The following is a 27,991-nucleotide window of genomic DNA, read 5'->3' as shown; positions in this document are numbered from 1 at the left end:
GCTTCACTTTGCAAAAAATACCCAATCACATGCAAGAAAAAAAACAAAACAGCATTTTTGCTTGCACGTGATTGGATGATGGAAGTCACCAGAGCTTCTGCTTATTTATTAAGCTTTGGAGCAACTGCTCTTGCAGTGTGCAACTGCCCTTTGCAAAGTGCACAGTCTATTTGCCTTTTAATAAATCAACCCCCTAGTGTCACATGGGCACAGAAGAAGCTACAGAGCTATGCATGCATTCCCAGAAGATTTTGTTAAAGGAGAAGTACAGCCAAAGTTTGTTTGGCTGTACTAGTCCTGTGGATCACAGGAGTGCAGTTCGTACTGCCGCTGCAGGTCCTGGCTTGGGCAAGATCGTAAAATGAAGTCGGGATACACCCACATGCCTAGACCAGCAACTGGCTCAGCCTCCCAGTGAGCCGCTGAGAACCTGAGCTGGCCGCTCCCACCCCCTGCACAGCCCATTACTCCACTGAGCGTGGGGGGGGGGGCAGAGCAGAGAGCTGCTGACTGACAGCAGCTCTCTTCTCAGAGGGCTGTGAGAAACGAGCGATCGGCGGTGTTCTATCGATTGGTTCTCAGTGTTAGAGGTGCCGGGGAACAGATGCAGCATTGGACTGATGCATCCACCTAGGTAGGTATGATTTAAAAAAAAAAAAAAAAACATACATCTCTTTTAACTCTTTCATGGATGCTTCCTACACATTTACAATTACAACATTGTCTGCTTCCAGTTGCACGATGCACTGCGCATCATTGGGGGGGGGGGGGGGGTTGCATCTATCGAAAGTTAAAGCAGATAAAATCATCTGCCCTTTCTAAAAATGGATGCAGAGAGAAGATGATAAAAAAAGAAAAAAAATGAAAAAATGGAAGCAAAGAAGAGCCTGCAAGGTAGAGTAACTGTATATTTAATTGTGTAATTTCTAAACATTTTGAAGGGTGTCTACTTTGTTTGGAATGTTTCAGTTAAAGATCTGCTTTAGGAAGTAAATGAAGATTGATTCAATTGAACAATGTATTTGAGTAAAAGCTTTTAGGACCTTTAAGGACCGGGTGTTAGACTGGCTTCTTTTGGTTAATGTATACCCAGCTTTAGTTTATGCAGAGGAACAGAGACTGCAATGGCAGGTATATCTTCTATATCTTTCCTCTGCAAAAGCTAATACAGCTCACCTGCAGACTTTCAGTGCTTTTCTTCTGGAGGCAGGCATATATAAAAAAACACACATTTTATTGTTTTATATTAATTTGATACCTTTTATAGCTATTAAAAAAAAAGTATTTTTCTTTAACCCCAACCATGAGATAGCTATAAAGAAACCAAGGACATGTGGACAGTGGAGAGAAAGGAGCATTTATCTGACCGCATTTCATCATACACAAGTTATATAATAGCCAAAGTGGTGGCCTGGCGACAGATCCATCTATAGCACAAGTTCAAGGAAAGGTCTCATTCATATCCAACAGCCAAACTTTGAAAATGAATAGCACATGTCAGTAAAATAAGCACCATCACGTTTTTACTGGGCAGCATTTTCATTCTAATGACTGTTATTCATTTTTATCCTTCTTCCAAAGTACAGGAGGTGTGTATGGTGCTCCTCTATAATTATGTAATTGTAGTTGCATGCTGCCAAAACACACAAACAGTGATCCCACACATTTACAGCATATTTTCCACATGAGTTAAAATAACTCAGAATATACTTACCAGCCAAGTACTTTTTGCACATTTTTCTTGAGATGTGTTTTTATTTATTCGGAAATTGCATTTATATACAACTTGCAATATGTTTAAAGTGCCGAAAAAGAATCAAGGTTAAGCATCTCTTTATACTATTAGGAGCTGAACTTCTACTTAGCAATTCATTTTAAGCTTACAGTATTTATGGCCCCTTCACATCACATGCTGTAAGCTGCAAGGCACGCATTGTCACATGTTTTTGCACATTGCATTGGAATGTGTTAAGCAGCCCATTCAAAATGAATAGGTTAAAACACCAGCAATGCAAGTGAAAACAGGACAGGCTTTTACTAAACTGGTTAATGTTAAAGGGTTAAATGATGACTGCAGTTTTAGTACAGATCCTTTTTTCTCCTAATCCCTGCAGCCTGTACAGAAAAGTAAACCGGATGCTGTATCTGTGTTGTAGACATAAGCGTGTGCAGGGGGTGTGCCGGGTGTGCCATATATATGCACGCGTGTGTGTTTGCGTTGTGGGGTGCACACCCTAATGCAATAGGCTGCGCACACCTATGGTTGTAGAGAGCCAGGTCTGACATACCGCAACCTGCAGCATGCCTACATGTGCATACAACCTGAAGAAACTGTTTACAGCTACCACTAGAATACATTACTTACCCCTTTTTCATCTGAATCATCTCCTTTCCACTTACGAAAATGATTAATCTTGAGAAAAAAAAAAGATAATCAGTGTATTATTTTTCTGGTAGATATGAAAAATTGATAAAGTAAAAACAAAGAAAATATTTGGTAAAAGATTGATCTGATTTTGTTCTAATAATTTATTTTTCTGTGTCCTTTATAGTTTTTTTTTAATAAAAAATATGAGGAAAGGGGAGAGTGGCATCTATAGGAAACAACCAACTATACAATTATTTTCCATAAGTTTTTTACAATACCATTGGTCAGCAAAACCTTGCTGAATTTCGATCCATCAATGGCCGTTCCTGTTCATGACAAGTTCATAACGGCTTTTCATGAACGGGCTTGTTGGAAAATTCTTCTTTGAACAACGCATGCAGCCCATTGGTTGCAGTGCTGATCAGTGTATAAGTGGCCGGGGGAGTCTTGCTGTCAGAATACAATGACACAGCAGGAAGGATTCCGGCTTCCACCTCAAATGTGTGGGGAATTGGTTCATTTTTTTTCCATTCACCTGCTGGCTGAAAAAAAAAAAAAAAAACGGAGCCATGTATGGCCAGCTTTAGTGCTACCCCCACCCTCAACAGCCAACATTATATTTTTGGGTTTATTTAGTAATATGATTGATAGAACAGTAAGTGCGGTAATCAATAGCAACAAATAAGATGTGAACCGGGTTGGACAAGTAGATATATTCTCTCTTTTGAAATTAGATGACTTTGGTTGAAACAATACTTAATTTTTTGCAAGAAAAACTTGTATTTCAACTGACATTTACCTGTAAGGCCTTCAGAAAAAAAGAGAAGCAACCTTTTCAGTCCCTTGTTCTCTTTCAAGTAATTATTGGCAACAGTTTTAACATATATCAATCTTTATTATGACCACACACATGTCAATATGATCATTCAATGGATCATTCAGTGTGACTAAACTGTTAGATTTGAACAAAAATTGCAAACCAATTTCAATAAACCTCTCAGAAAAAATCTCTTAACTTACCTGACTAGCATAAATCTAAATAACAGAATTTAATAAGGAAAAAATACATGGTTTTATATATATTTTAGGCTGCCCTGTTCATAAATGTTAGGATTTTAAAATATTATTACTAGTTTTTCTTCACTTGACTCAACACTGCCTTTTCCTTATTTCTTGCATTGCTAGTTCTGCCCAGTTTTGTAGAATATTCAGGAACTGAAGGTATGAATTGTAGCTATTTTTTAAACAAACCTATGATTAAAGGCCTTGGACAACGATCCAGGAAAAATATATATTTGTTGATTTTAGAGAACTTCATCATCCCATCAGTTACTTTCCTGCACAGAAGCTTTACAGAAGGAGCTGTTTATACTAATCAAAATTCAGTTTTCAGAAGCTCAGCATGTGTAGAAGCAAATATAAATGTAATAAAAAACAGCGCTAATTAACAGTTAGACTACCAAAGACAAATGTGAATTATTAACACTTTTGTAAATAGAGATCAAACGTATGATATATGTCAGATACTATAACATAAGCTCCACACTACTTACATGTGAAAAAAAGCCCACTCTAAAATGAATGTCTACTATGAATGATTGTGTTGATTTCTCAGATCTTCTTCTTCAAAGTGCAGTACACCTCACTGCAAGTGCCTGAAGCACAGCTCACTCACCAGATTTACATTACTGATTGCTTAGCAGATCTAAAAATGCTTCATATAGATACAGCTCTACATGATCTGTCCCAGTTTCATTATGTCCAGTTCCGTTGTACACTCAAACACCAAATACAAAAAAAAAAAATTCCTGTAGTATAAATCTGTTAAACTCTTTTAATAAAGAAAATAAAAACACTCCAATTTGCATGCACTGTACCAAGTCCAATGGTCTTCCTTAGGAGCACTGCTGAGGAAGTCCATTGGATGAAATGCATTGATTGGGCAGGCATGTGTTACATCAGAAACTACCAGGCAAGCCAGCCTGCTCTGCTGGGACTCATCAGCAGCATTTTACAAGCAACAGTAAATTTGAGTGGTATACTTGCAAATGTGAATAGTTTTAGTTTGTTTAATACAAGAGTTTTTTTTATCATATTTATCATATTAGTCCATATACTATGGACTTTTTTCTCATGCTGTGTATTTGATTGTAAAGTGGAACTGAAGATCAGAATTGGGACAGTACATATGGAGATGTCTCTATAAGGAGCATATTTAGACTTATTTAGCAATAGGAGGTTGTTGAAATCTGTTTGTGTTTGAAGCACTTGCATCAACGTGTACTGTACTTTGAAGAAGAATTAAGCTTACATTGGAGTACCTCTACATGATCATTCACAGTGGAATTTCATTGTGGGTGGACTTTTTTCTCCTATATGCTGTGTGGACTTTATGTTATTGTTTTTGATTGGTATCTGTCACATGTTTGATCACCATTTGTCTTTACCAAATTGTTAATGCATATTTGTCTTTGGATTTAACTGTTAATTAGCACAAGTTATTTTTGGATGTTATTATTTAATTACCCAAGGGAAAAGATGATCTCAGTGGAAAAAGGGGGATGGAAGGTGCGTGATCAACGCATGAATCAAAGTGATATAGTTTACTCATAAACAAAGTAGATGAGTACAAAGAAATTACTATAAGTTTGCACATCTACTTTGTTTATGAATAAACTATTTCACTTTGATTCATGCTTTAGATCATGTGTCTTCCATCCCCTTTTTTCCACTCAGCCTCTTTCAGACCGCCCCTGGTCATTTTAGGCAGTGGGACACGCATGATCGTCCTATACTACTCACCATTCAAAATCACTACTATTTTACAATAATACCGCCTGCACGAGCACAGGAGAAACACTTTTTCTGTTTATACAAAAGATGATCTCAGCAGCTTTAGAGAGGGTTTCATTAAAGGGTTTTTAGGGTTAGCGCAGAGTTTCTTCTTAAATGAGCAAATACGTATTGATGGCTTTAGATTAATCCAACTAGAGGTTAAATTGGTTCTAAAGACATAAGGTTTTTTACTTTAATGCATTCTCTGCATTAAGGTAAAAAAACTTCCATGATTAGCTCCCCTAAGCCCCTTTCTTAATCACTTACCTGGCTAATCCTTTGATCCAGCACTATGCCCGTCTGCAGTAGTGCTGCTCTTTCTTCCTGTATTCATAGGACACAGAAGCAGTCATTGGCTGCTGCTACTGTCAATCAAATCCTGTGAGGAGGGATCTGGGGGGGGTTGGTGCTGAGCCACGCTGTGTTTGTCTATTGACGCACATAGTCCTGCTCAGAAACAAGCCTGCTTGAGAGCCTTCATAGTGAGCAGCTTACTATAGGGGCATTCAGAGAATAGGAAAAGCAGACAGCACCAGCGGGGAACCCCAGAAGAGGATCATTGTAGCATTGCAGTAGCATTGCACAGAGCAGGTAAGTATAGCATGTTTATTGATGTAATTAAAAAAATGTCTTTATAACCACTTTAAAGTGTTGGCTACCAGAAGTATATATACAAAAAATATGAGTTTCTATATGGTTTGTAAAAAGACCACAGCATTGATTCCATTTCTATAAGTATGTCTCAATGCTGGATAATGGAGGGATAAAATATTTATATATACAGTATACACACACAGTATAAAACAAAAATATACAGTATGAGAAATAATATAGGGATCTGAACATTGACTATACATTTATATACAACTTGTTATAACTAAATTGAATAAAGAAAAATCACAATGTTTTAAGAGTTTCTATTTATGATCTGATAAGTATGTTATGACTAAATTATGCCCTTTAAAAATAATATCAAACACAAAATAAAAAATATAACAGTGGAACACTTTAAAATGGAGCAATACAGATATACAATACACAACACAACATTTTTGTAAAAAAAAAAAATAATAAATTCGGTCAACATAGAAATGATAATATTTTCCATAGTTGGGTTGTAAAAGTACTGTAATGTCAAGTGCCAATTACTATTATTTGATTGAGTTGAATAGATTTATAATGCCTTATCATATTTTGAGTTTTTTATATATAAATAATGCTAAAACTTTATTGAATTGTTTTGGGTAGAATGGATAAGAATTCAAACCCATGTCAGGCATGTTCCTTGCTTTTGTGTCTGTGTACCACTGAGAAGTTTTCTTATTACTTGCTGTCCTCTAGACACAACAGGAATTGCCAAGAAATCTCTCCAAAGTGAGACAAATTCTCTTACACGGTTTTCACTGAAACAGGTGTCCCAATGGGAATATTTCCAGTTTATTCCAATTTATTACAACTTAAAGTTTTGTATTTTTCCTCACTTTACATTCCAGTGACAATGGTTGCCAAGACACATAGATTAAAACTGCTAAAGTTTTTAGGCAGTATTATGAGATATAAAAATACTAACTGAGAAAGTACACAAAATAAATAAATTGTGAAATGTTACAAATATAACATTTTATGTCATACTTACATAAAATGCACTGCTCAAACTCCAAAGAACGATGAATATAAGGGCTGTCTTCATTTTCCTGATGAAAATGTATACTTTAATAAAATGTCATTCATTTAGGTTTTTTTTTTAATGCATCATAAATCTTTGTTTTTCTTTAACACATTATAGGTATAGAAATGTCTAGAGAATAGTAGAAATGCTAGAATGAGAGCATATAATATGGGGTTACATTTATAAGTGGATTTCCAGACACACTCATGATACAGCAAGTAGGATGACAACTCGAGTTTTTTTGCAGTAGTGTGCATCTTCCTGTGTCACCTGTATGCTTATTGGACTGTAGATGGGCATAATGGCACAGCACACTTCTAATTAAATTGATATCATTCTTTGATTTTATATTCAGAGAATTACCTTTGTAACGGATGTATCCTTTTTGGAGACAACTTTTTTGATATTGTTGTAATAGTAATGGTGTCATTACGGTATAGCCTTCAAATTGTGTGTCTTCGAACTATATGTATCTGTGCCAGGATTGTGTGACACATTCTTACCCCTGTGTTGCACCTACAGAAACGTCATTATGTTATACCTGTTAGATGGAAGAAGCTTTCATGTGGAGTTTGATATACTGTTTGAGGAGTATGTGCATATGGCCAGTTCTTATTATTATGGCCATGGTTCATATTTAAAACAAGGACCAAGCAAGCTCAGCTAAACTCATTCTGCTTAAAATAAACTAAATGAAGCTGTTTGAAAAAGGAAAATGTGGGTCAGTTTGTTCTGGCTGTAGAGGGTCAATGAGGTTTTGGTTTGGGACCTGCATGCAAAGGGTGAGAATGAGGTGTTTATGCAAAAGAGATGAGGAGTTAACCTAAGGCTTAGCTTCTAGTGACTAAATGCAACAGGGAGATATCACTTATCACAGGTATTTGACACACCCAGAGATTTCAGATACTTGCAACGGTTAAAGATCAGCAATGTGATCAACATAGACTGCCAAAAATGTATGTATTTACCCTCCTCCTTAACAATCAGCTTAGCTGAAAATGCTTAAAGTACTGACAGGGTCTTTTTTTTAACTTTAAAGGGATGAGGTTAACATGTTAAAAGGTCAATCCACTCAAAACTGATGTTTCAGTTTTTGGTAAATTGTGGAGAGCTAAATCCCCTGACTATTTCTTATATCTCTTTGGTATGCTATAGGTGAGATGTATGTGCATGGGTTATGAGGGGTTCCTACTTCCCCTGTTCTTGTGGATTTTTAAAAATGTATTTTATATGGAGAATGCGGCCGGAGGAGCTTGAACAAAGGGTAGGCACAGACACCCAAATCTCCCAAGTGGAAAGTGCAGAAATTATGACATATATCTCTCTGATGGAGTGTATAAAACATACACGAAGCAAGGGACTGGCTTGGCTTTCCAGGTTCCACCTATAGCTGAAATATTACATCGCCCTTCACTTTTGGTACAAACAGTAGAAGTAAAATTAAAGCAAGGTGATGGTTAAGAGTTAACTAGTTGAAGCTTAGACTTGACTCTGAAGGCAACAGGTGGATCGGAACCTAACACTGGTGTGTTTAATTATGATATGCATTGGTATATAAAAAAACAACAGCAATATAATATATATATATATATATATATATATATATATATATATATATATATATATATATATATATTTTTTTTTTTTTTTCACAATAAAGTTTATTGTATAGGTAAAGAAAAAAAGGGAATAATTTTAACACAGTGAGGTTGATTTACTAAAACTGGAGAATGCAAAATCTGGAGCAGCTGTTCATGGTAGCCAATCAGCTTCTAACTTCAGCTTGTACAACTTATGGCCCGTACACACGATCCGAATATCGTACGAAAACGGTCGTCCGAGGAAGAATCGTACGATTTTCGGATCGTGTGTACAGTACTTTCGACATCAGATCACGACCGTTCATCTGATATTATTCGATCAGACATGCACGAAAATTTTCCTCGTACCGATTCCCGATTGTACGATTTTTGTTTAGTCAGTCTAGTTGTCGTCCGAAAATACAATACAAATACATTACAACACATGACTTCACTTCGGATTTTTTTTTCTGTCGTAGAATTTTCGTGACTTTATCTACCTATTCAATCTCTACTTGCGACTATTAAGTGAAAACGGTCGTACGATCTGTCGTACGATATTTGGATCATGTGCACGGGCCATAAGCTTTGGCAAACAGCCTGGAAGCTGATTGGTTTCTATGCAGAGCTGCACCAAATTCTGCACTCTCCAGTTTTAATAAATTAATTCATGTATGCCTGTTTTAGAAGTGTTTAGATATAATAATCACACAGAATGCTTGTTTTCCTTTTCTGGTTAAGTGTAAATAATTTAGAAACATCTTTTCCGAGATGTCACCTCTGCTATTTGTGTTTGTGGAGAGTGTTCATGGCTGATGCAATATACAAAGTCGAATACAAAATATATTTGAAACACTTGAATTACAAACCATAATTCGTTCATTACTGTGTAAAACATTTTCACTATTGATCAAATTTGGCTATATAATGTATTTATTTCCTAGGGTTAATGTGGAATTCCAGGCAAAAATGATAATCTCCCTCGGATTTCTATGATTGCTGACATCACCTTTTGTATTATCCACTTTTTAGTTTTATAAATAGCTTATTAGAAAATTCATTCAGGAGCCCTTCTCTCTCAACAATGAATGATTTGCACAGCTGAATGTGGCTGCTCACTGACAGTTCTATGTCTCTGTTCTATCCAGCCAGTCAACTCTGCTCTTCCCCATTCAGCCCCGCCTCTCATTTCCCCTTTTTTGTGACGCATGCATGTCACATGCATTCTTATGAATGAGGGTCCCTGTTCTCCCTGGCCGGCAAGCTCCACTCTGTTTGCCAGTGCAGGGGGATTGCAGTCCCGTGATGGGGAGAAATACTACAAAAAAAGGAATAAAAACTGTGATTTTTTAGCTTTTGGGGCATACAAGGAAGTTGTGGGGGCCCGTTCACAACATTAAGAGTTTACAACTACTTTAATTCTGCCAGGGTCAGGTCCATTGTATACCTGGTAAACCAAACTTAGCACAGTTTTTAAGCAAACAATCAAATATTTGGGTTTGTTTGAAAAATATATTTAACGTAGACTGCCAATAAAATTATACAATTTAAGGAGTATTTTTGATGAATACACAAGCAACGGTTAAAGATCGTTGGGGTGGGTTTCAAGTGACCAATTGACAACAAAGAAAAAAATATATATAATTTTTAATTGTTTTAAGGTAAATAGAAATATAATAAAAGCATTGGTATGGATGGATGGAAACAAAAGTTTCTTCAATGTTGCGCAACAAATATACAGTATATTTTCATTAAAAAAGTACTAATAATATTAATTGCAATATTTCAATAAACATAAGCATTTAAAACAATTTCACTTGTAGTATACCTAAAGCCAAACTTTTCTTTACTTTGGATAGAGTATGGAATAGGTAAAACCTTTTCTTTTTTTTTTTTTCTTTGTTGCTAGCTTTGTTACATTGGGGAAATTTCCTTTCACTTCCTGCCCCGTAAATACAACAGGAAGTGCAAAGAAATTTCTTTAAAGTGATTGAAAGTCCCTCTGGAACAGTTGTCACCAGAATAAGTGTCTTAATTGGAGATTTCCCTTTTATTCCTGTTCTGGTGTCAAAAAAAAAGATTTTTCCCAACATTCAGTCCTGCTGGCAATGGTGACCAGGACAAATTGAGAGAGTGATTCTCTGTTGTGGGGACAGAGACAGCAATAAAACCCCCTGACAGGTGTTGAATACCCTCCTGATGCTATCCAAAAAAAATTAAAACATTAAGTTAAAATGACCCACTGTTTTCACCTTATAATTAGTTTGAGCAAATCATAAGTAAGCTATGCCTGCTGTATTAAACAATAATGTTGGGCTTATATTTTGTTTAAATTACTCTAAACCTGATTGGATATTTAAGTGAACATAGGTAAAAGTTAAATATCCCTTTAAGTGAATTCAGTTCAAACAATATTAAACAATCTAAGCACATTTTTTTTTATTTCTTTTGGCATTTGATGAGTCCTGTTAATCAAATGTAAGTCCACTGATTTCACTGATACCCATAATACCTTTAACCACTCTCAATGCCTTTTTTGAGAATTCTAAATCTGAACTTCATATCTGACTACATTTGACCATGCTTTTTCTAAGATTGTTGTGAGAAACATAAGCTGCATCTCCTTTTCAACAAAATGCAATTAGGCTTAGAAGACTGGTGACTTACTGGCTGTTGAAGAACTACAAACCCATCATGCATTTCCAACTGTGTAAGGGTACCCATACATGAACAACTGAGATACATGTTAGAACTTGCTTTCCCATATGAGCAGCCTTATTCAATAGAAAATTCTTAATCCTTTGTGCTAATTATAAGTCCTTAAATTTACAGCAACCAAACAGAATCTACTTTCTACTGGTCTATCTTCTGCAGTGATTCATCATTCTGATTGGTTGCACTGGGTTACAGTACTTAAGAAATAACAATAAGCACCCTTAATTAAATAAGGCCCTGTATGATAAATAGTGTGATGATAAACCAGATTATCTTAACTCAAAGCACCAAATTGGACAGGGAGACCAATCAAGTTAACTGAGTTTTTGGCGGATTATGAGTTGTTCTACATGCTGAGTCCAGAGAAAGCAAATGCTTACAGTTATAGTCTAGTAAAAAATAAATATTTGATGGGTTAAATCATGCGTAAAACTCCACCTAGATTAATTGTGCATAGGTACCTTCCAGAGCTGCTTTACCAAGGTGGCAGTTTTGATTTAGTTGTTTGGCCTGTATTACTTCGGTTATTCAATCTGAGTCAGGTTGTTTGAGACAAGCACAAAATTAAAATCACTGCTTAAGAAACTCATCTCCACAGTCCTTGCAATATCTTTTCCAATCTGAATTTTATATTCTGAGGCCATACATAACTTTTATTGACCAAAGCCCAATAAAACACTAAATGGAAGGAGATAGAAAAGCGAAAAAGCACAGTGTAACAGAATCAAGGCTCTTCTTACCTTTTTTCAGTGAGTTCTCAAGTTTAGAGTGAAGAGCACAGATTTAGTCTACTCAATTTGTGAAAAATGTTGCAATATAAACTCCCTCCTTGTTCTTCTCCAGCCAATCAGACCACAGGGGTGACATCACTAAGCGTATTCTCACCATAAGAACCTGTAATGTCAACACTTACTATGGCCACACAGTTTACAAAAAATGTCCCTGCAATGCCAACATGTTTGTTTCGCCGACTATAATTGAAGGTCTAAGTTTACTGGAAGGGTTTGGTCACTCATGCCAACATATAATGATGTTGCAGAGTATAGCAGAATGCACTGAAAAGCCTTTCATCTAACATTCCCCCCAGAACTATTTTAAGGAAGCACTTTTTCACAACTAACACTTATTTGTTTCTTTATTTTCTTATAATTTCTTTTAAACCTGTATAGAAAAAAGAAGACATCATGCTAGCCATCCAGGCTTTAATATTCATAAATAGTAGCAAAAGATGCCTTTCAGTGCATTTTATGCTTTCTTTAAAGGATACCTGTCAGATAAATATGCAGGTTGCCATTGATAAAATAATTTATCTAGGAACTTACTGACCTTAAAGGTGGCTTCCATATTCCGATAAGCCCCCTGCACCTGCTTGAGTTATGAGGAAGAGGCCCTTGTCCTCATAATCTTGGGTACAACAAGGTAACCCCCCCCCCCCATGTTGAGGTCATGGTTCAGAAGGGGGCTGCACACTCTTCTCCATCATTTTTTTGCCTGGTTGGATAATGGTCTAGTATACATTTTGGGGGAACCTCGTGCTTTTTTTTCAAAAATAAGGGAAAGGTATGTATTTTTATGGGGAACCCAGCTGCCTTTTCTTTGGTGTGTGGTCCCCATTAACATCTATATCAGACCCTCATTGAGGATATGTGTCTGTTATGGATGAAGAGGATCCCCAGCCACTTTGTGTACAAAGCTGTCATTAACTAGTAATATAACCAGTTCCCGACCGACTCACGTCTATTTACAGGGGGCAGAATGGCTCTCCTGCACGAAAACCCCGTACCCGTACGGGTTTCCTTTAAGAGCCACCAGAGGGTGCGCACAGCAGGGGACCCGTTGCGCGTGGCCGGCGGTCATGATTGCCGCAGGCCACACGCGATTGTGTGCACAAGAACCAGCACAGTATTTTGCGTGTGTAAAAACACAAACCCCTGTGCTGTCAGAGGAGAGGAGACATGTCATTTGTTCCTAGTAAGTAGGAACAGCAATATGTCTCCTCTCCTACTCAGTCCAATCCCCAAGCGGTTAGAACACACTGAGGGAACACACATTTAACCCCTTGATCACCCCCTAGTGTTAACCCCTTCCCTACCAGTGACATTTACACAGTAATCAGTGCATTTTTATAGCACTGATCGCTGTATAAATGGTCCCAAAAATGTGTCAAAAGTGTCCGATCTGTCTGTCACAATGTTGCAATACCGCTAAAAATCGCAGATCACCGCCATTACTAACTAGTAAAAAAAAAATGCCATGAAAATGACATAAATCTTTCCCATAGTTTGTAGACGCTATAACTTTTGTGCAAACCAATCAATATACGCTTATTGCGATTTCTTTTTACCAAAAATATGTAGAAGAATATATATTGGCCTAAACTGATGAAGAAATCTGTTTTTTAAAAACATTTTTGGGGATATTTGATATAGCAAAAAGTAAAAAATATTGTTTTTTTTTTCAAAATTGTTGCTCTTTTTTTGTTTATAGCGCAAAAAATAAAAAACACAGAGGTGATCAAGTAGCACCAAAAGAAATCTCTATTAGTGGGAAAAAAAGGACGCAAATTTCATTTGGGTACAGCATTGCATGACTGCACAATTACCAGTTAAAGCGACGCAGTGCCAAATTGTAACAGGTGCTCTGGTCGGTAAGGGGGTAAAACCTTATGGGGCTGAAGTGGTTGAACAACATTATTTTCATTGTTATTGTCAGTTTTGCTGTAGTAGGTTGTATACCTCGTCAGATGCTCCACTGCACAGGCAGTTTAAGAGCATTCCCCATGCATGTTATTGAAATTAATTTGGCAATTTTAACATTTTATTTTTTTTTTGCTTGTACAGCTCCTGAAGGCTTGATGTAGAAAAAGCCACACCAGAAGACCTCTAATGCAAGGAGCTGTTGCCTCATTATTTCTTTAGATCTATGCTGTCTCCACTTCTCTTGCTGCTTCCTGGTCAATTCCCCACCCCACAAGGGGACATCTCTAACAGGCGGAAGCAAAACCATGTTCCTCTACCGAAATTGCAATCTCCACACAGAGATACAGTGCAGAACAATACAACCAGTATTGGTGAAAAGATCAGCTGCAGAGGGCAATCCTGGTGACTAGCCATTTGTCCTCTGCTTCCTATGTTGGGCGTACTGCTGCCTCTGACTTCTAGTTTCATGAGATTTATAGGAAGATTTGTTAATGGTTCTACTGTGCTCCTCACTGTACTCACCTACTTACTGAAGAGAATGCTGTACTTTATGACCTACGCTTCCTAAATCTGCCTGCTTCCTCTTGATTCATTCTCCTGGACCTGAGCTTTCGCCTCCCCTGCTCAACTGTCATTAGTGGGGCAGCTTTAAAGCGATGCTCAACCGTCATTGGGCGGGCAGCTTTAAACCAACGCAGTGCCAAAGTGTAAAAAGTGCTCTGGTCGGGAATGGGGTAAAACTTTACGGGGCTGAAGTGGTTGAACAATATTATTTGCTCAACCGTCATTAGTGGGGCAGCTTTAAAGCGACGCTCAACTGTCATTAGTGGGGCAGCTTTGGCATAAGGAAGCAAAGACCTGTATCTACAAATATAGCTGTTTTCACACAAAGGTACAGTGCAGAACAAAACATAGTAAGTCAATAATGGGGAAAATATCAGCTGTAGGGGGACCACAGGCAGTACTACTGCTGACTAGAGATGGGCCGAACAACCCCCCCCCCCCCGGTTCAGTTCACACCAGAACTCTTAAACATTGAAGTCATTGAGACCCAAACTTGAAAAATCAAAAGTCCCCATTTTGAAGGCTTATATGTAAGTTACTGGCCACAAAAAGGTATGGGGCCTGGGTACTGCCCTGGGGCACGTGTACCAATGCAAAAAAAACTTTTAAAAAGGATTGTTTTTAAAGGAGCATTGATTTTATGATGCTTAAAGTGAAACAATAAAAATGAAAAATTCCTTTAAATATAGTGCCTGGGGGGTCCCCCTAGTCTGTACCATGTATAGAACCTGCTGCAGCAAGCCTTATGTGAAGAAGCCAAATTATAGTACAGTCAGACCAAGATTACCATTTTTTTTTTTTTAGATAAAGTCTGGTGTCTCTTTTGCAGACTTTGGAAAGAAATAACATGTGCGGAAAAATTGGGCTTTGGGTGTTGGTAGTGCCTTAACACTGTAACTCTATAGAGGTACTCTTGATGAAAGCAAGAATTGGCCTGGCTTTAAAAAAAATGTAAATTGATGCCCCTGTCAAACAGTTGCAAAAAAATTAGGCTTTGGGTGTTGGTGGTGCCTTCACCCTGTAACCTTCTAGAGTTACTCTTGATAAAAGCAAGAATTGGCCCTGCTGTAAAAAATGTTAATTTGGCGCCCCAGTCAAACAGTTGCGGGAAAAATTGGTAACATGACTGCCAATTTGTTGTTTATCAGTGTTCTCCCCTCTCTATAGGCTCATGTTACTCCCTACCTCTACCTCAGAACCAACATCAGAATCAAACAATGTCTGTGCATCCTCAAGAAGGATGCTGTGTTCAAATAATTCAACTGACTCCTCCATGCATGATGCTGGGGCTATGGTAGTAGTAGCTGTGGATAAGGAGGCAGAATAAGCCACTCTGGCAGCTGCGGTGGACTGCACACTAGTGTCAGTTTGGGTCAAAGAGGATGAGGATGTTTTAGTAAGCCAGTCCACCACCTCTTCTGCATGCTGTGGCTTGATAGCATGGGCAGCATCACTAACCACGTCCACCCTTGCCTGTGGACACAGATGCTGCTGGCCCCCTCATAGTGGCATGGGAACGTCTGCCTCTCCTTGTTGGCCTCCCAGACATGATGGGGGGGCTTTTTATCCAAATTTAATAGAAACTTGGAAATGGGTGATTGGATGCACTTTATTGAATGAAAAGTGGTGTTTGGTGCACTTTAAATTGAGGACTGACGCTGACAGAAATGTAAAAACTATAAAAATAATTAAAAAATTTAAAAGGGGGAACATCTGTGTCGCAGTTACTGTGGCAATTTAATAAAAAGGGGGCAGGCAGGGGAAAAAAAAGAAAAAAAAAAACATGCAGCAACCAAAAAGTTAAAAAAAGTGTATACAGCACTGTATACAGCACTAAATGTTATGTATTGCTGTGTTAAACACTGCACTACACTAACACACTACACTGACACTACACCATACTGACGCACTACACTATACTGACACACTATACTCACACTATACTAACACTACACTAACACTCTACAGTCACAATAAGTAAACACACGGACTCGCTAGTAGCAAACTGAGGCCTGCTCTATATATCTCCACTACAAAACACACTGCAAAAGCTTCCTATGCGAAGAAACCGTTTATAGTGTGTGGGTGGGACTACGAGCACTGAGCCGTGATTGGACAAAGTCATCATCACTTTGTCCAATCAGGGCTCTGACAGTGAGTGCTCAGGTACCCTAATTGGCAAAGCCCTGCACCTGACCAGTGGTCAGGTGCAAGGCTTCATACAATTAGGGCCCTAGAATGAAGTAAGCGAACATCCCGCCGAGCGCCCCGCAAATTCGGATGCTCACTGAACGGGTGAATAGGCGATGTCTGGACCAAACTTTTGTTTGGGCTGAACCGTTCGCTCAACACTTTAGGTGACTAATCCTCTGCCATCTACTTGCAATTTTTTTCACAACTCCCACAGTTCAGTTGCTCTTTAAGAGCCAATTAGTAACTGAATATAATTTAAAGTGGTTGTAAACTCTCTAAAAAAGAAAAATACTTACCTTAGAATGAAGCTGTTGCAGTGGTCCCTGTACACTGCTGTGACCGGTGACATGTCTCCCGGAGTTAATTCCGGGTTTGCGGCTACGGCGCTATGATTGGCTGGAGCCGGGATGATGTCACTCCCGCGCATGTGCGTGGTGCTACCAGGTACAGCACAGCTACTGAAGAAATGGCACAAGCGAGCCGATTCTTCAGTGCTCATGTGCCGATGACATCGGCACATGTGGATATAGTGAATATCTCCTAAATGGTGCAAGTTTAGGAGATATTCACGGTACCTGCAGGTAAGCTTTATTATAGGCTTACCTGTAGTTAAAAGTGGTAGTAAATGGTTTACAACCACTTTAACATACTTACATTTGTTGTAAAGTATGGTTGAATTAAAGGTTTAAACATTAATATGACCATAGGACTTTTGTTATGACACAGGGCACTATTGCATTTGCTTTGTTACCAAACGCTCCTTTCGGTTTTATTTAAAAAATAGTCAAAAGTTGAAAACAAGTATTTTATTTAAAAAATGGCAATTGTATGTGAAACACAATGCTTAGCAAACAAAAAAAAAATATATATAAGTTTTGCTATGAGTGCGTCTTTGGAGGTACACAAAATATAAGCACATACTGTAGGTTTTTAGTTAAAAAACACAGGGGAACATTTTATTTAGTTTTATTGAAAGATGCAATAATTGCACGTTTCAGTACTGCAGCCCTTACAGTATATTCAATTACATCACAAAACTGACTTCTAATATTTATCATAACATAATTAGCAGTTAGTAGTACTACTCTTTTAGCTATAATGTAATGTAATGTAAGCTACAGCTACTATTCCATAAAAGTGTTAGTTCACGTCTAGCAAAATGCATATTGATAGATTTGTTTGTATTAATGTAGAACTATGGCCTCCTATTAAAAAATATTGAAGCACTTAATTATCATAGCATCTACACTTACATTTTTATCTTCGTCCCCCTGCAAAGTCTTACAAATACCTATAAATCCTGACAGTGAAGTCCACCAAATGCAGCTTTCTGTGATGGTATGGCAGCATTGTTGCAATGCTTCTGAATTTATAGTTGCCACTCTCATGTAGGCTGTGCCTGCTGGCACAACAGTGGGATTTGTAGCAATGTCACTGCTGATTTACATACTTGTAGATAGTCAATCACACCTAGTCCTGTTTACTGCATTCTGGATGGACTGCACTGCATCTGTTGCTGAAGTCCTCCCATTGGAAGCTGCAGTGTTTGGAAGGGGAGTGTGTAAGACACAAATGAAGTAGGATTTGTGAAAGTCAGGAAGGGTAAAATTTTTTTTTGTTTATTGTTAAAGGTTTGGGCATCACATAGTAACTGGATTTGGTACTTGTTTAGACTGCTATGCAGGAACCTTTTAGTTATACTTTATAAGGCCATATGCACAATCCATAATGTAAAAAAAAACACAGTACTGCCATTCATTTAAGAGAATATAATGCTGTTAAAGTGTAAAGCTTTTCTTTTTGAGTTTTAGCTAGAGCGGGGAAGGGTTAGAACCCCTGTCAATTTCAAGTATTTACGCCTCTCTAGGGCTAAATTAACCTGTGTATACATGTATCGGAATTCGGCCGGTTCAGCAGGAAATTCTGATCTATGTGTAACCCTGTCCATTCAACAGAAGCTGATTATTAGACTGACTTCTGTTGAACTGCCATGCTGGAAAACCTTCACTCGATCAGCCGCTGCAGCGCTGATCAGTATTCTAACAGGGGAAAGGTCCCTGCTGTCAGAATACAACAGCACAACAGGGGAGATCTCTGCATCCATATCCCTTGTGTGGTTGCAGGAATCTGTGAGATTTTTTTTGTTCAACCTGCTTTAGAGAGATTTACCCAATGTTTTAGTAGAGAAACTTGCCAACAGCAACCCATGCAGAAACAAACAAAAAAGTAGAGAATGTCTAGTCTGATTTTTATTTTTCTCTGTGTATCTGTTGCAGATTTTTCCTCACTTCCTGTCTGGTGAAAGCATTATCAGCAAGACAGGAAGTAAAGGCAAACCTCTCTAATGAACCCAAACATATAATAAAGACATAACAGGAGTTCAAATCCATCCCCACTCTGTCAAAAACTAGAAAACGAAATTGAACTTTTGGATTAGTGGCAAAGCATGTTTTATCATGACATGATTGTTCAAACACATGTCTTCTAAACATATACAGTTGAAAGTCACGACATGTGGTAATCTTTATTATCTGTGTATTCCACTTTTTAAATAAGTTTGTTTGTAGTAGTGGCAGTCATGGGTTCTGAGGAATCACTGGAAGTGCTGGAATCACTTGAACTACTGGATTTACTGGAATCACTTTGGTCATTTGATTCACTAGAGCTACTGACACTTTGAGACTCACTTGAAAGCCCAGCATCAGCTTTCATGCTGGTATCTATGGATTCATTAGAGTTCTCGGAAACATCATCTGGTGTTGTAAAAATACTATATTGCATATTAGGTTCACTTGAATCTGATTGGATGGTTATACCATTTAAAACAGAAGATCTATTTAACTCATCTGATCCAGCATGAGTCATTTCCTGGGAATCATAATTGTAGGTGAACTCCTCGGAACTGCTCAGTATATTTGATTTCTTTGACCCAGTAGGATTGCTGGATTCTGAAGATCCCGCAGCATTACTACATTCACTTGAATCTGTATTGTTAGGGTCATTTAAACTGGCACTGTCATCATTTTCACTTGTATCATCTGGGGTAACATTCACTGTATCTTGTGAGGAGTCATCTGGGTAAGGAAATGTGGTGGAGTCATTTGGTTCACTCAAGTACTGATCACTGGAGAATCCAGCACTTCTTTTATGAAAATGCTTTAGACTTTTTAGGTTGGCACTTATAATTTCAGCTGCAACCCCTTTTGTTTTATTAAACATTGTCTCCATAGTTTTGTCTTGGATATCAGTAACATCGTTGGTGGACGATTCTCTTCTATTGTCTATTCTTACTTTCTCCACGTGTTGTGGCTGGTATTTTTCTTGTCCAGCTTTTACTTTACTATATTTTGTGTAATTATTTTCTAATGTTTCCATGTATCCAGGGTCCATAATCAAATTCATTATCTTCTGGTCTTTCTCAGGCTCCTGAGGTCTTATGGTCTTCGAAAAATCAAAAAAGATTTTGTTTACATATTCAGAAAATAATTGACATATTTTAACTTACCAAATCATTTCCCAACAAGTGGTGTGTGCCCCAGGGGATATTTCTGACAGTTTCAAGGGATTAACCCTGCTTATAAATTCAGTCTATAGACAAAGGGACTGTTATTTTGCCAATTCAGGTCAAAGTAGAGCAGAATATTGGATCAACTAATGACCCCTTATACTAAATGTTCAAATCCATCCCTGCCAATCCATTCCTCTGAGAGTCAAATTTTTTGGCAGCTCTGTTCTGGTTGGTGCTGAACCTTACACAGTGTTGATGATGTTAACCCCTTCCCTTATATGACAATGTTCTGACCAGTTGATTGGCCGCCTATGTTTGGCCATCAGATGCTAGGAATAGGTGTCATGGAAGAATAAATCTTTTTTGATCACTCTGGCAGAGTTGTGGGACACTGGTAAGTTGAATATAAATGGGTAATTTAAGTGGGTAAGGGGTGGGCTAGTAAGAGACTCAGGGCTTGTGCATTGTTGTAAGATCAATGATAAATTAGTGGGATGTCAATGCACCAAAATGTCTAAAAAACTGTGCTACCTTACTAAGTTGAGGCGCCATTTAGAATGAAGGCACCCCAACACCAGCTTTCACCCTCCTTAGCCTTGGTATTGAAAACTTTCCCCTGCTAACAAGGAAAGTAATCATACATATCATAAGCACTGGGAAATCTGGAGGGTATCCAAAAAGGCTTCCTCACGTTTGTGACATTTTTTGTATTTTTATTTCCTGACTAAAATATGTAATTCAAATTTATGACACTTACATTAGGAATTACAACCATCTAGGGGTAAGAACCAAATCTTGCTGTGGTCAATTCAGGCGTCCCATAATTCAAATTATGAGTGGATGACCACAGCACAACCAGCATATGTGTAATAAGTGCACCAGAGGAGAAGTTAAATGTTTATTTCTGAGTTACTGTAGCACCTTAAAACTCACTATGCATTCTATCCCCAGGGACCCTCAACAAGGTCCAAGGTGGGCTATTTTCTGATATGTCTCATAGTGAGCCTGGTCACAGTGAGTACCCATGTGGGGTGGCAGGCCATACCCCTGTTGAGGTCTTCTTCTGCATTCTTTTTATGTAGTCTGAGCAAATGCAACCATGTCTTTACAGTAAGTTTGCTTTCCTGTACCCACTTTGTATCTGTACGATATTGTCAGACATGTTTTTTATAGCACATGTACACTGTGGAAATTAATAAAAATCTATGGTTTAAAAAAAAAAAATATGAAGGCACCCCAATGCAGTAACATATATAATGTGCATTTCCATGTTTTAATGCACACGTCCCTGCTACACAGAAATGTAAATGGGCCTTCAGTCATTTGTCAAAATGGGCAATAAGGGTAGTTGCTCTACATGATCTATCATAATGGCGTGCCTAACTTTTCAAGATTATAACACACAGTAAACCTCTCTTTCTACAAAATAATCCAACTGGTAGAATAATGACACAGTAGTATGAATAAACCGAGGGGAGTGTCTGCCATTGACAATGAATAGACATTTTAAGGGTTAGTTTACCAAAAACCTACCTATACAGGTAAGGGGCACCTCTAGATGCAACATAAACACAAAATATGAAGCTTTGTCTAAAGTTGGATAATGCCCTTGCTATAGGTGTAGGCCATCTACTTAACTCCCAAAGCCTAGCTTAAAAACTCCCAGAGATGGCATCTTCCCATCCTGCTTTCTTGCTAGGGCATTAAGACATTACCAGCTGTTACTGCTTATTCCCACCAATACAGGAGCTAACGCTCAAAACCCCCACACATACATGGTCCACTATGTCCTCCATCACAGCATCGCTGAGCTCAGAGCTACTGCGATGGGGAGAGAACACATTTGAGGGGATTTGAATTGGAGAAGGAGCTTGCTCCAGTGATGGTAGAGGTGAACAGTAACAGCAATGTCCTAGCAACAAGGCAAGACAGAGAAATGCCATCTCTGGTAGTCTTTCAGCCATGCTTCTGTAAGTACGTAAATATCCTACACTTATGGGAAAGGCATTATTCAACTTTGGCCAAAACTGCACTGTTTGTCTTTATTTACAAGCAGTCTTTACCTGCATAGGCAGTTTTTTGGTAAAGGTGAGCTTCAGCTTTACCAAAAAACTGCCTATGCAGGTAAGGACTGCCTATAAATAAAAACAAACAATGCAGCTTAATTACAACTATTCAAATAGGTTATATGTACATTGCCATGTAAATATCTTGCCAGTATTTTAGCAGTAAGTAGAATTTATTAACATTATGATACAACTATTTTTTTAACTGAATTAATTAAATAGTTAAAGCATAGCTTTGCAATGTGGCAGATATTTGTAATCACAAGCCAGACTGAACAAAATTGCAAATCATATGGCAGGTAAAACAGTTTACAAATAAGCAGTTCAACCTAGTATTTAGCTGTTTGAATGGTGTTGTATTTTAGCCAGTGAAGGTGAAGAGATCTTCCAAAGTCTGATTCTTTGGTACTCTTTAATTAAATAAAGGTTTAATTCAGTCCATGCTCAAAGTGAATAAATAAGATGTGCAAAACCAGAGCTAAAATTGCAGTTTCATTCAGCTGACCCAGTTATTGAAAAAATATCCTTCTTTGACCATTAAATAAATTTGTTTAAAGATATTTTTATGAGAAAACCTTAAAGCATTTTTCCCCCGATAAAAGCATGGCAGCATCTTGATGGATAGCTCTGCCCCTCACTGGACTGATAGGACCGACTAGCCAGGGATAGTAGTCTAATACTATGCAAAGGCAAAAAAAGAATGCTAGTGTGCAGAGGGATTGGCATTACTTTTTGTTAATCATTTTGCAATTTTACCCCTTCCCAACTGTTTTTGAGCTCTCCTCCAGGTGGATTCTCTGGGCTCTTCTTCTGGAAACTCCCATTACATGAATGATAACGGTATTCTTTATGTAAAAGAACTGCTCCCTTCCTGGGAAGACCTTGCATACCTGTCCTGCAACCTGGTCATTTTATGAATACTTCTTGGAGCTTTACAGGATTGGTCAGCATAGTGGCTAAGAGGTTAGCACTTCTGCTTTGCAGTACTAGGGTCGTCAATTCAAATCCCAACCATGACACTACCTGCCTGGAGTTTGCATGTTTTCCCTGTGCCTGTGTGGGTTTTCCCCAGGTACTCTGGTTTCCCCTTACACTCCAAAGACATGCTGATAGGCTGATGGGCTCCTGTCTAACTTGGCCCTAGTCTATGTATGTATGAATGTGAGTTAGGAAACTTAGAGTGTAAGCTCCTTGAGGGCAGGGCTGATGTGAATGCACAATATACATGTAAAAGTGCTGTGTAAATTGACAATGCTATATAAGTACCTGTAATAAATAAATAAATTTGGCCATTCAGTCTTCTGTTTTGACAATTATAATTTTACCTGCAGCAACCCACCCTTGTTTGCTGCTTGCTATGTCCCATCAGTATACAAGCCAGAAAACCAGAAAACAGAACATTATATATTTACCTATTGGTAATTTTCCTTTCCTGACATGTATGGTTTTAGTTTTAAACAACTGCTGGTTAGACTATTAAGAATGCTATGGAGGGTGATAAGGGAGGAGATCCTAAGAATTGAGCTTGTGCAGAGTTACATTTGAGCAAGACTTTAAAGACCTATATGGTCAATGTCTCTAATGAATTATTAGGGTGGACAGTGGAGAAGTCACAGGGGTGTGTATATGATATTTAAACACTGGATGTTTTTCGTTATATATTGTTGGGTATTATATTTTTCAAAAAGGTTTTATGTGTACACATATATATATATACTCTATGGCTTGTCATATGATCTAATTTTAAATTTTTGTACCTATTAGATTGCACATGATACACGTGTAAATTGCTTGAATAGATTTAATAAATGATTGCACTTTGTGACGGGAGGGCCCGTGGAACTCAGAATCTCTTGGAAAGTAGGGGATGCCCTTGTTTTAGCTCCCCATACACCTCTTATGTCTAAGTCACCCTGTGCTATCCTGGCACAGGGTGAGTGAGAAAATATATCTTGGACTACTTAAAATGGGACAGTAATATTTGTCCACAATATCTCCCAGGATGTATGTAGAGACCATTATTGGTTTGATTGATTCTGAACTCAACATGTTAATTGAGTGAGCTGATCACATTGTCCTCTATACAATGTAGGAGACTGGACGACTCCTATTGGAGCTTCTGCTATTGTGAGAAAATGTCCTGTGGTTGTACTTATGATAATTAACTCTGTTACTGTGTGAAGCTCGGTGCCCACAAGTCTGTGTCCTACAGGTCATGTCTCTGAGTCATCTGGTCTGGGTAAATGATTTAGTAAACTAGCTCAGGTTAATTAGGTTACATTTGTATTGTTAGAGTAATATGAGCAGGAGGGGGGAACCTCATCTTCTCCTGTATATAAGACTGTATTCTGGTTCTAATAAAAATATAGTCCATGTCAGCATCTAAGCAAGTGTCGCCTTGTTTTATGCTTGGGAGCGGTTGGAATATCTGATATCTGTATCCAGACTACAAGGAAGTGGTATACTGACGGAAGCACTCAAGCGGAGTGTGGGACGTTCCGCGACACACTTTTTAAGATGATAGAGCTGCTACACATTTATCAGCATTTACAAAAGCATTGGTGATACTTTTTAAATCAGCAGCTACAGATTGGATACTACATATGTGTCTGATCAGTCAACAGTTTTTTGCATGGGTGACGCTATCAACTTGGAAGTAGTAGGAAAAAAAAAGTCTGGTTCCCAGATTTGATGGTAAATATAGTTACATTACTAAAAATCATTATTTCTACTTACTGGAGATGCAAGGGTTAACATAAAACCAAAAAGAACAAGGCGCCCCATGATTTAAGTAGGGATCTGTAGGATACAAAAAAATAAAAAATAAATACATACAAGAACTACTGCTGCTACTATAACTACTACTTCTACTGCTAATCAAATGAACATTTCTTTCTACCGTTTATTAATTAAAACTTCTCAGTTTTTATGTGGAAGTACAAGTCTAATAAAAATGTATTGAAGTAAAAGGTTATGGAGAGGACGATGATCAGAGTATGTTCACTTTATGAAGTGAATTTTCACTAAGTTTAGCGAATTAAGTGAAAAAAATAACCTTTACTTTGCAAGGAATACCCTATCTTGTGCAGGGATGTGGGAAGCCAGTTGTTACTTCCTGGCGCTTCACAGCCAGATTTCCACTACGCATGCGTGAGTAGCGCTGCTCTTCCTCAATGGACTCACAGCCTTTGATTTTTGCTATTGCTGCACCCATACCTACACACAAACCTGGGGTATCCCATTTTGTAGCATATTATTCTGCTTGCTATATTTCTTTTTTAATAATAGAAGCATACACAATTAAATATATCTGATAAATGCAAAATAGAGGTGTAAACAGATATTGGAAAATGCATCAATGGGGTTGATTTACTAAAGGCAAATTGACTGTGCACTTTGCAAAGTGCAGTTGCACTCTACAAGAGCAGTTGCTCCAGAGCTTAGTAAATGAGCAGAAGCTCTGCTGACTTCCATCATCCAATCACGTGCAAGCAAACATGCTGTTTTTTTATTTTCCTTTGCATGTGATTCGGTGTTCTTTGCAAAGTGAAGCTTTACCTCATTTACTAAGCTCTGGAGCAATTGCACCTGGAGAGTGCAGCTGCACTTTGCAAAGTGCACAGTCTAATTGCCTTTAGTAAATCAACCCCAATATGTTCAAGAGAAGAGTACATTTATTCATCATTTATGTAGTTGCCTATATTCACCTTACGATAAGAGCTGCTACATTTTTGCTATACTTCTATCTTATGCCACGTACACACGATCAGACTTTCCCACAACAAAACCGATTTTTTTCAGAAGGATGTTGGCTCAAACTTGTCTTACATACACACTGTCACACAGATATTTACTATGGCACATAGGGAAAAATTCATCATGCTGACTATAGAAAAAAAAAAATTAAGATATCCTGCCAAAAAAAGCTTCCCTCAAAATTCCAGCTCTGTCAGTTTTTGCTCATCTTTGGCTTTGGCAAGTTTTTTCTTCATTTCTCATTATAGCCCAGCAATGAGCCATGAAATTCAATGGAATACGTCTGTATAAAGGGTAACTGGGGCTATAGACATAATACTAGTTTTGGGTCCACTGCATCACTACCTTAAAGGTTTCTATATGTTTCACAAGCACATTTGCAAACTACATCCTATTCATTTGAATAAGTATTGTGATTTCTAATAAGTCTGGAATGCATATTAGACCTCGTCCAACCCTTTTTAGGTGTCATTGATGACACATAATAACTGCATGGCAGGAACACTGAGTGTATTTCAACTCTGACAGTGGTCCTTCCACCAGATGACAGCTGTCCTACCACTAATGATTCAAATTCATGGTTAAAAAACAGTTCTAATCTTTAACTTTTTTTACCACTGACAATTCAGTTCACCTAAACTTACTGCCTTTCTGTGAAATATTTATATATTATAAATATTATATATTATATAATATATTTATATTATATTATAAACAAAAAATGTGCAACTTGCAATGCTTAAGATGAAATGTAATGACAACAACATTTATTACACACAAATAAAGTGTATTAAGTAAGAAAAAAGAAACATACCCAACCATATACCCAAAAAGATTTGGATGCCGCCTGTTGATACTGATAGTAGGCTAAATTGTGACAGATGAGCTGAACATTTAAACTCCATAAATACAGAAATGCAGCCAATCCAATGTCACTGCTGTAATCACTGTTATAATCCAGCAAAAGAGCCATATTGTGTGTACTAATCATACCAATTGTTTTCTTCCAGGTATACCATTACTCACTAGGCAGCCTTTCAAAAACTCAATGAGTAGACTGTAGCTGCCAGTCCAATAAGACTGTTGTAATCATTAATTTACTCCAGCAAGAGCGCCACATTTTATGTACGGATCATTCTAATTGTTTGCTTCTAGGTATACTATTACTCACTAGGCCGCCTTCCAGAAAACTCTAGCCTATAATAAAGTGATTTAGTATATTTACCAGATTAACACCTTGTAAGGCTACTTTTCCTGGCAAAATGAACAACAATTCAAGTTAAAACTGAAGCTATATATGAAAGCGCAAATTTATGCAGCACTATATTTATTAATACATCATTATATGTATTTTTTAATGCAAACAGTGAAAGTACCTGAATCTGACCTGATATCAGCCTTTTTCACTTCCTGTACATCAGGATTCAAGGGTAAGAGGAAAAAGCAGTACAAGAAACCAATCAGTTCATGTGCTGACAATGAGCAGAAGGCAGAAGGAGAGAGCAAAGTGATAGAGAGATGAGCTCAATAATGGGCTGCTCTTTTTACTGTCCAGTAACAGATGGTGACAGAGTCATGACAGTTAGGCTCAGAGGAGTGCTGAATGATCCTGGCCACCAGACTGAGCAGATCTTTTGACAGAAAGGGCTGAAGAGGATAGCTCTGGATTGAATGTGAATGCATTATCTTTTTTTATGTGGTTCATTCTTTCTGGCATGGAGGGCAGGGGGACAGGCGGATTGTACCTCCTCCATGATCCCTCCTCATTGGACGGCAAGTGTGGGTCACATAGGAGCCCTACCATGGGGTTGGTTCTTCTGGTCTGCGCTAGGCACGTTGGAAAGGGTAACTACCTATCACATTGGGTACCTTTATTTGAACAGACAACTGAACTCTAGTTAACTCACTTGATGTTAATATACACCACCACAGATACTGATGCATTCAGGTGGGACAACCAGAGCTGATGCCCTCTCCACCTGTTAAGTGTTGCTCCGCTACCTCACTCCCAGTAACAGAATGGAGTCCCACCCTGCAC

The 27,991-nt window shown here is 38.0% G+C and overlaps 2 protein-coding genes across 3 annotated transcripts in view; both read right to left on the bottom strand.

The window, feature by feature from the left end:
* The window catches only part of IBSP (integrin binding sialoprotein), a 38,879-nt gene extending 26,918 nt beyond the window's left edge, over positions 1-11,961 (bottom strand). For both annotated transcript variants that reach the window (XM_073601048.1, XM_073601041.1), the window contains exons 1-3: positions 11,908-11,961; positions 6,840-6,897; positions 2,366-2,413 (exon numbers count right to left, since the gene is read on the bottom strand). In XM_073601048.1, coding sequence (XP_073457149.1) covers positions 2,366-2,413; positions 6,840-6,893 — 102 coding nt within the window. In that variant the 5' untranslated portion in view covers positions 6,894-6,897; positions 11,908-11,961. The remainder of the gene's footprint in view (positions 1-2,365; positions 2,414-6,839; positions 6,898-11,907) is intronic.
* A 5,719-nt stretch (positions 11,962-17,680) lies between these two features.
* Positions 17,681-26,833, bottom strand: LOC141109404 (uncharacterized). Its single transcript, XM_073601031.1, has 3 exons — positions 26,768-26,833; positions 24,934-24,996; positions 17,681-20,064 (listed from the first exon to the last, which is right to left on the bottom strand). The coding sequence occupies exons 2-3, from the start codon at positions 24,979-24,981 to the stop codon at positions 19,171-19,173; spliced, it is 942 nt and encodes a 313-aa protein (XP_073457132.1). The 5' UTR covers positions 24,982-24,996; positions 26,768-26,833; the 3' UTR covers positions 17,681-19,170.
* Between the last annotated feature and the right edge of the window lie 1,158 nt (positions 26,834-27,991).

This window comes from Aquarana catesbeiana, linkage group LG01 (genome assembly GCF_042186555.1).
Source record: "Aquarana catesbeiana isolate 2022-GZ linkage group LG01, ASM4218655v1, whole genome shotgun sequence".
NCBI lineage: Eukaryota > Metazoa > Chordata > Amphibia > Anura > Ranidae > Aquarana > Aquarana catesbeiana.
This window is presented reverse-complemented; position numbering and strand designations above follow the sequence as displayed.

Bases quoted from the DNA above. Each gene is read 5' to 3' on its own strand.
- LOC141109404 (XM_073601031.1), bottom strand. From the start codon at position 24,981: ATGGGGCGCCTTGTTCTTTTTGGTTTTATGTTAACCCTTGCATCTCCA. The intron at 20,065-24,933 runs GTAAGTAGAAAT...GATTTTTCGAAG, and splicing joins TGTTAACCCTTGCATCTCCA to ACCATAAGACCTCAGGAGCC.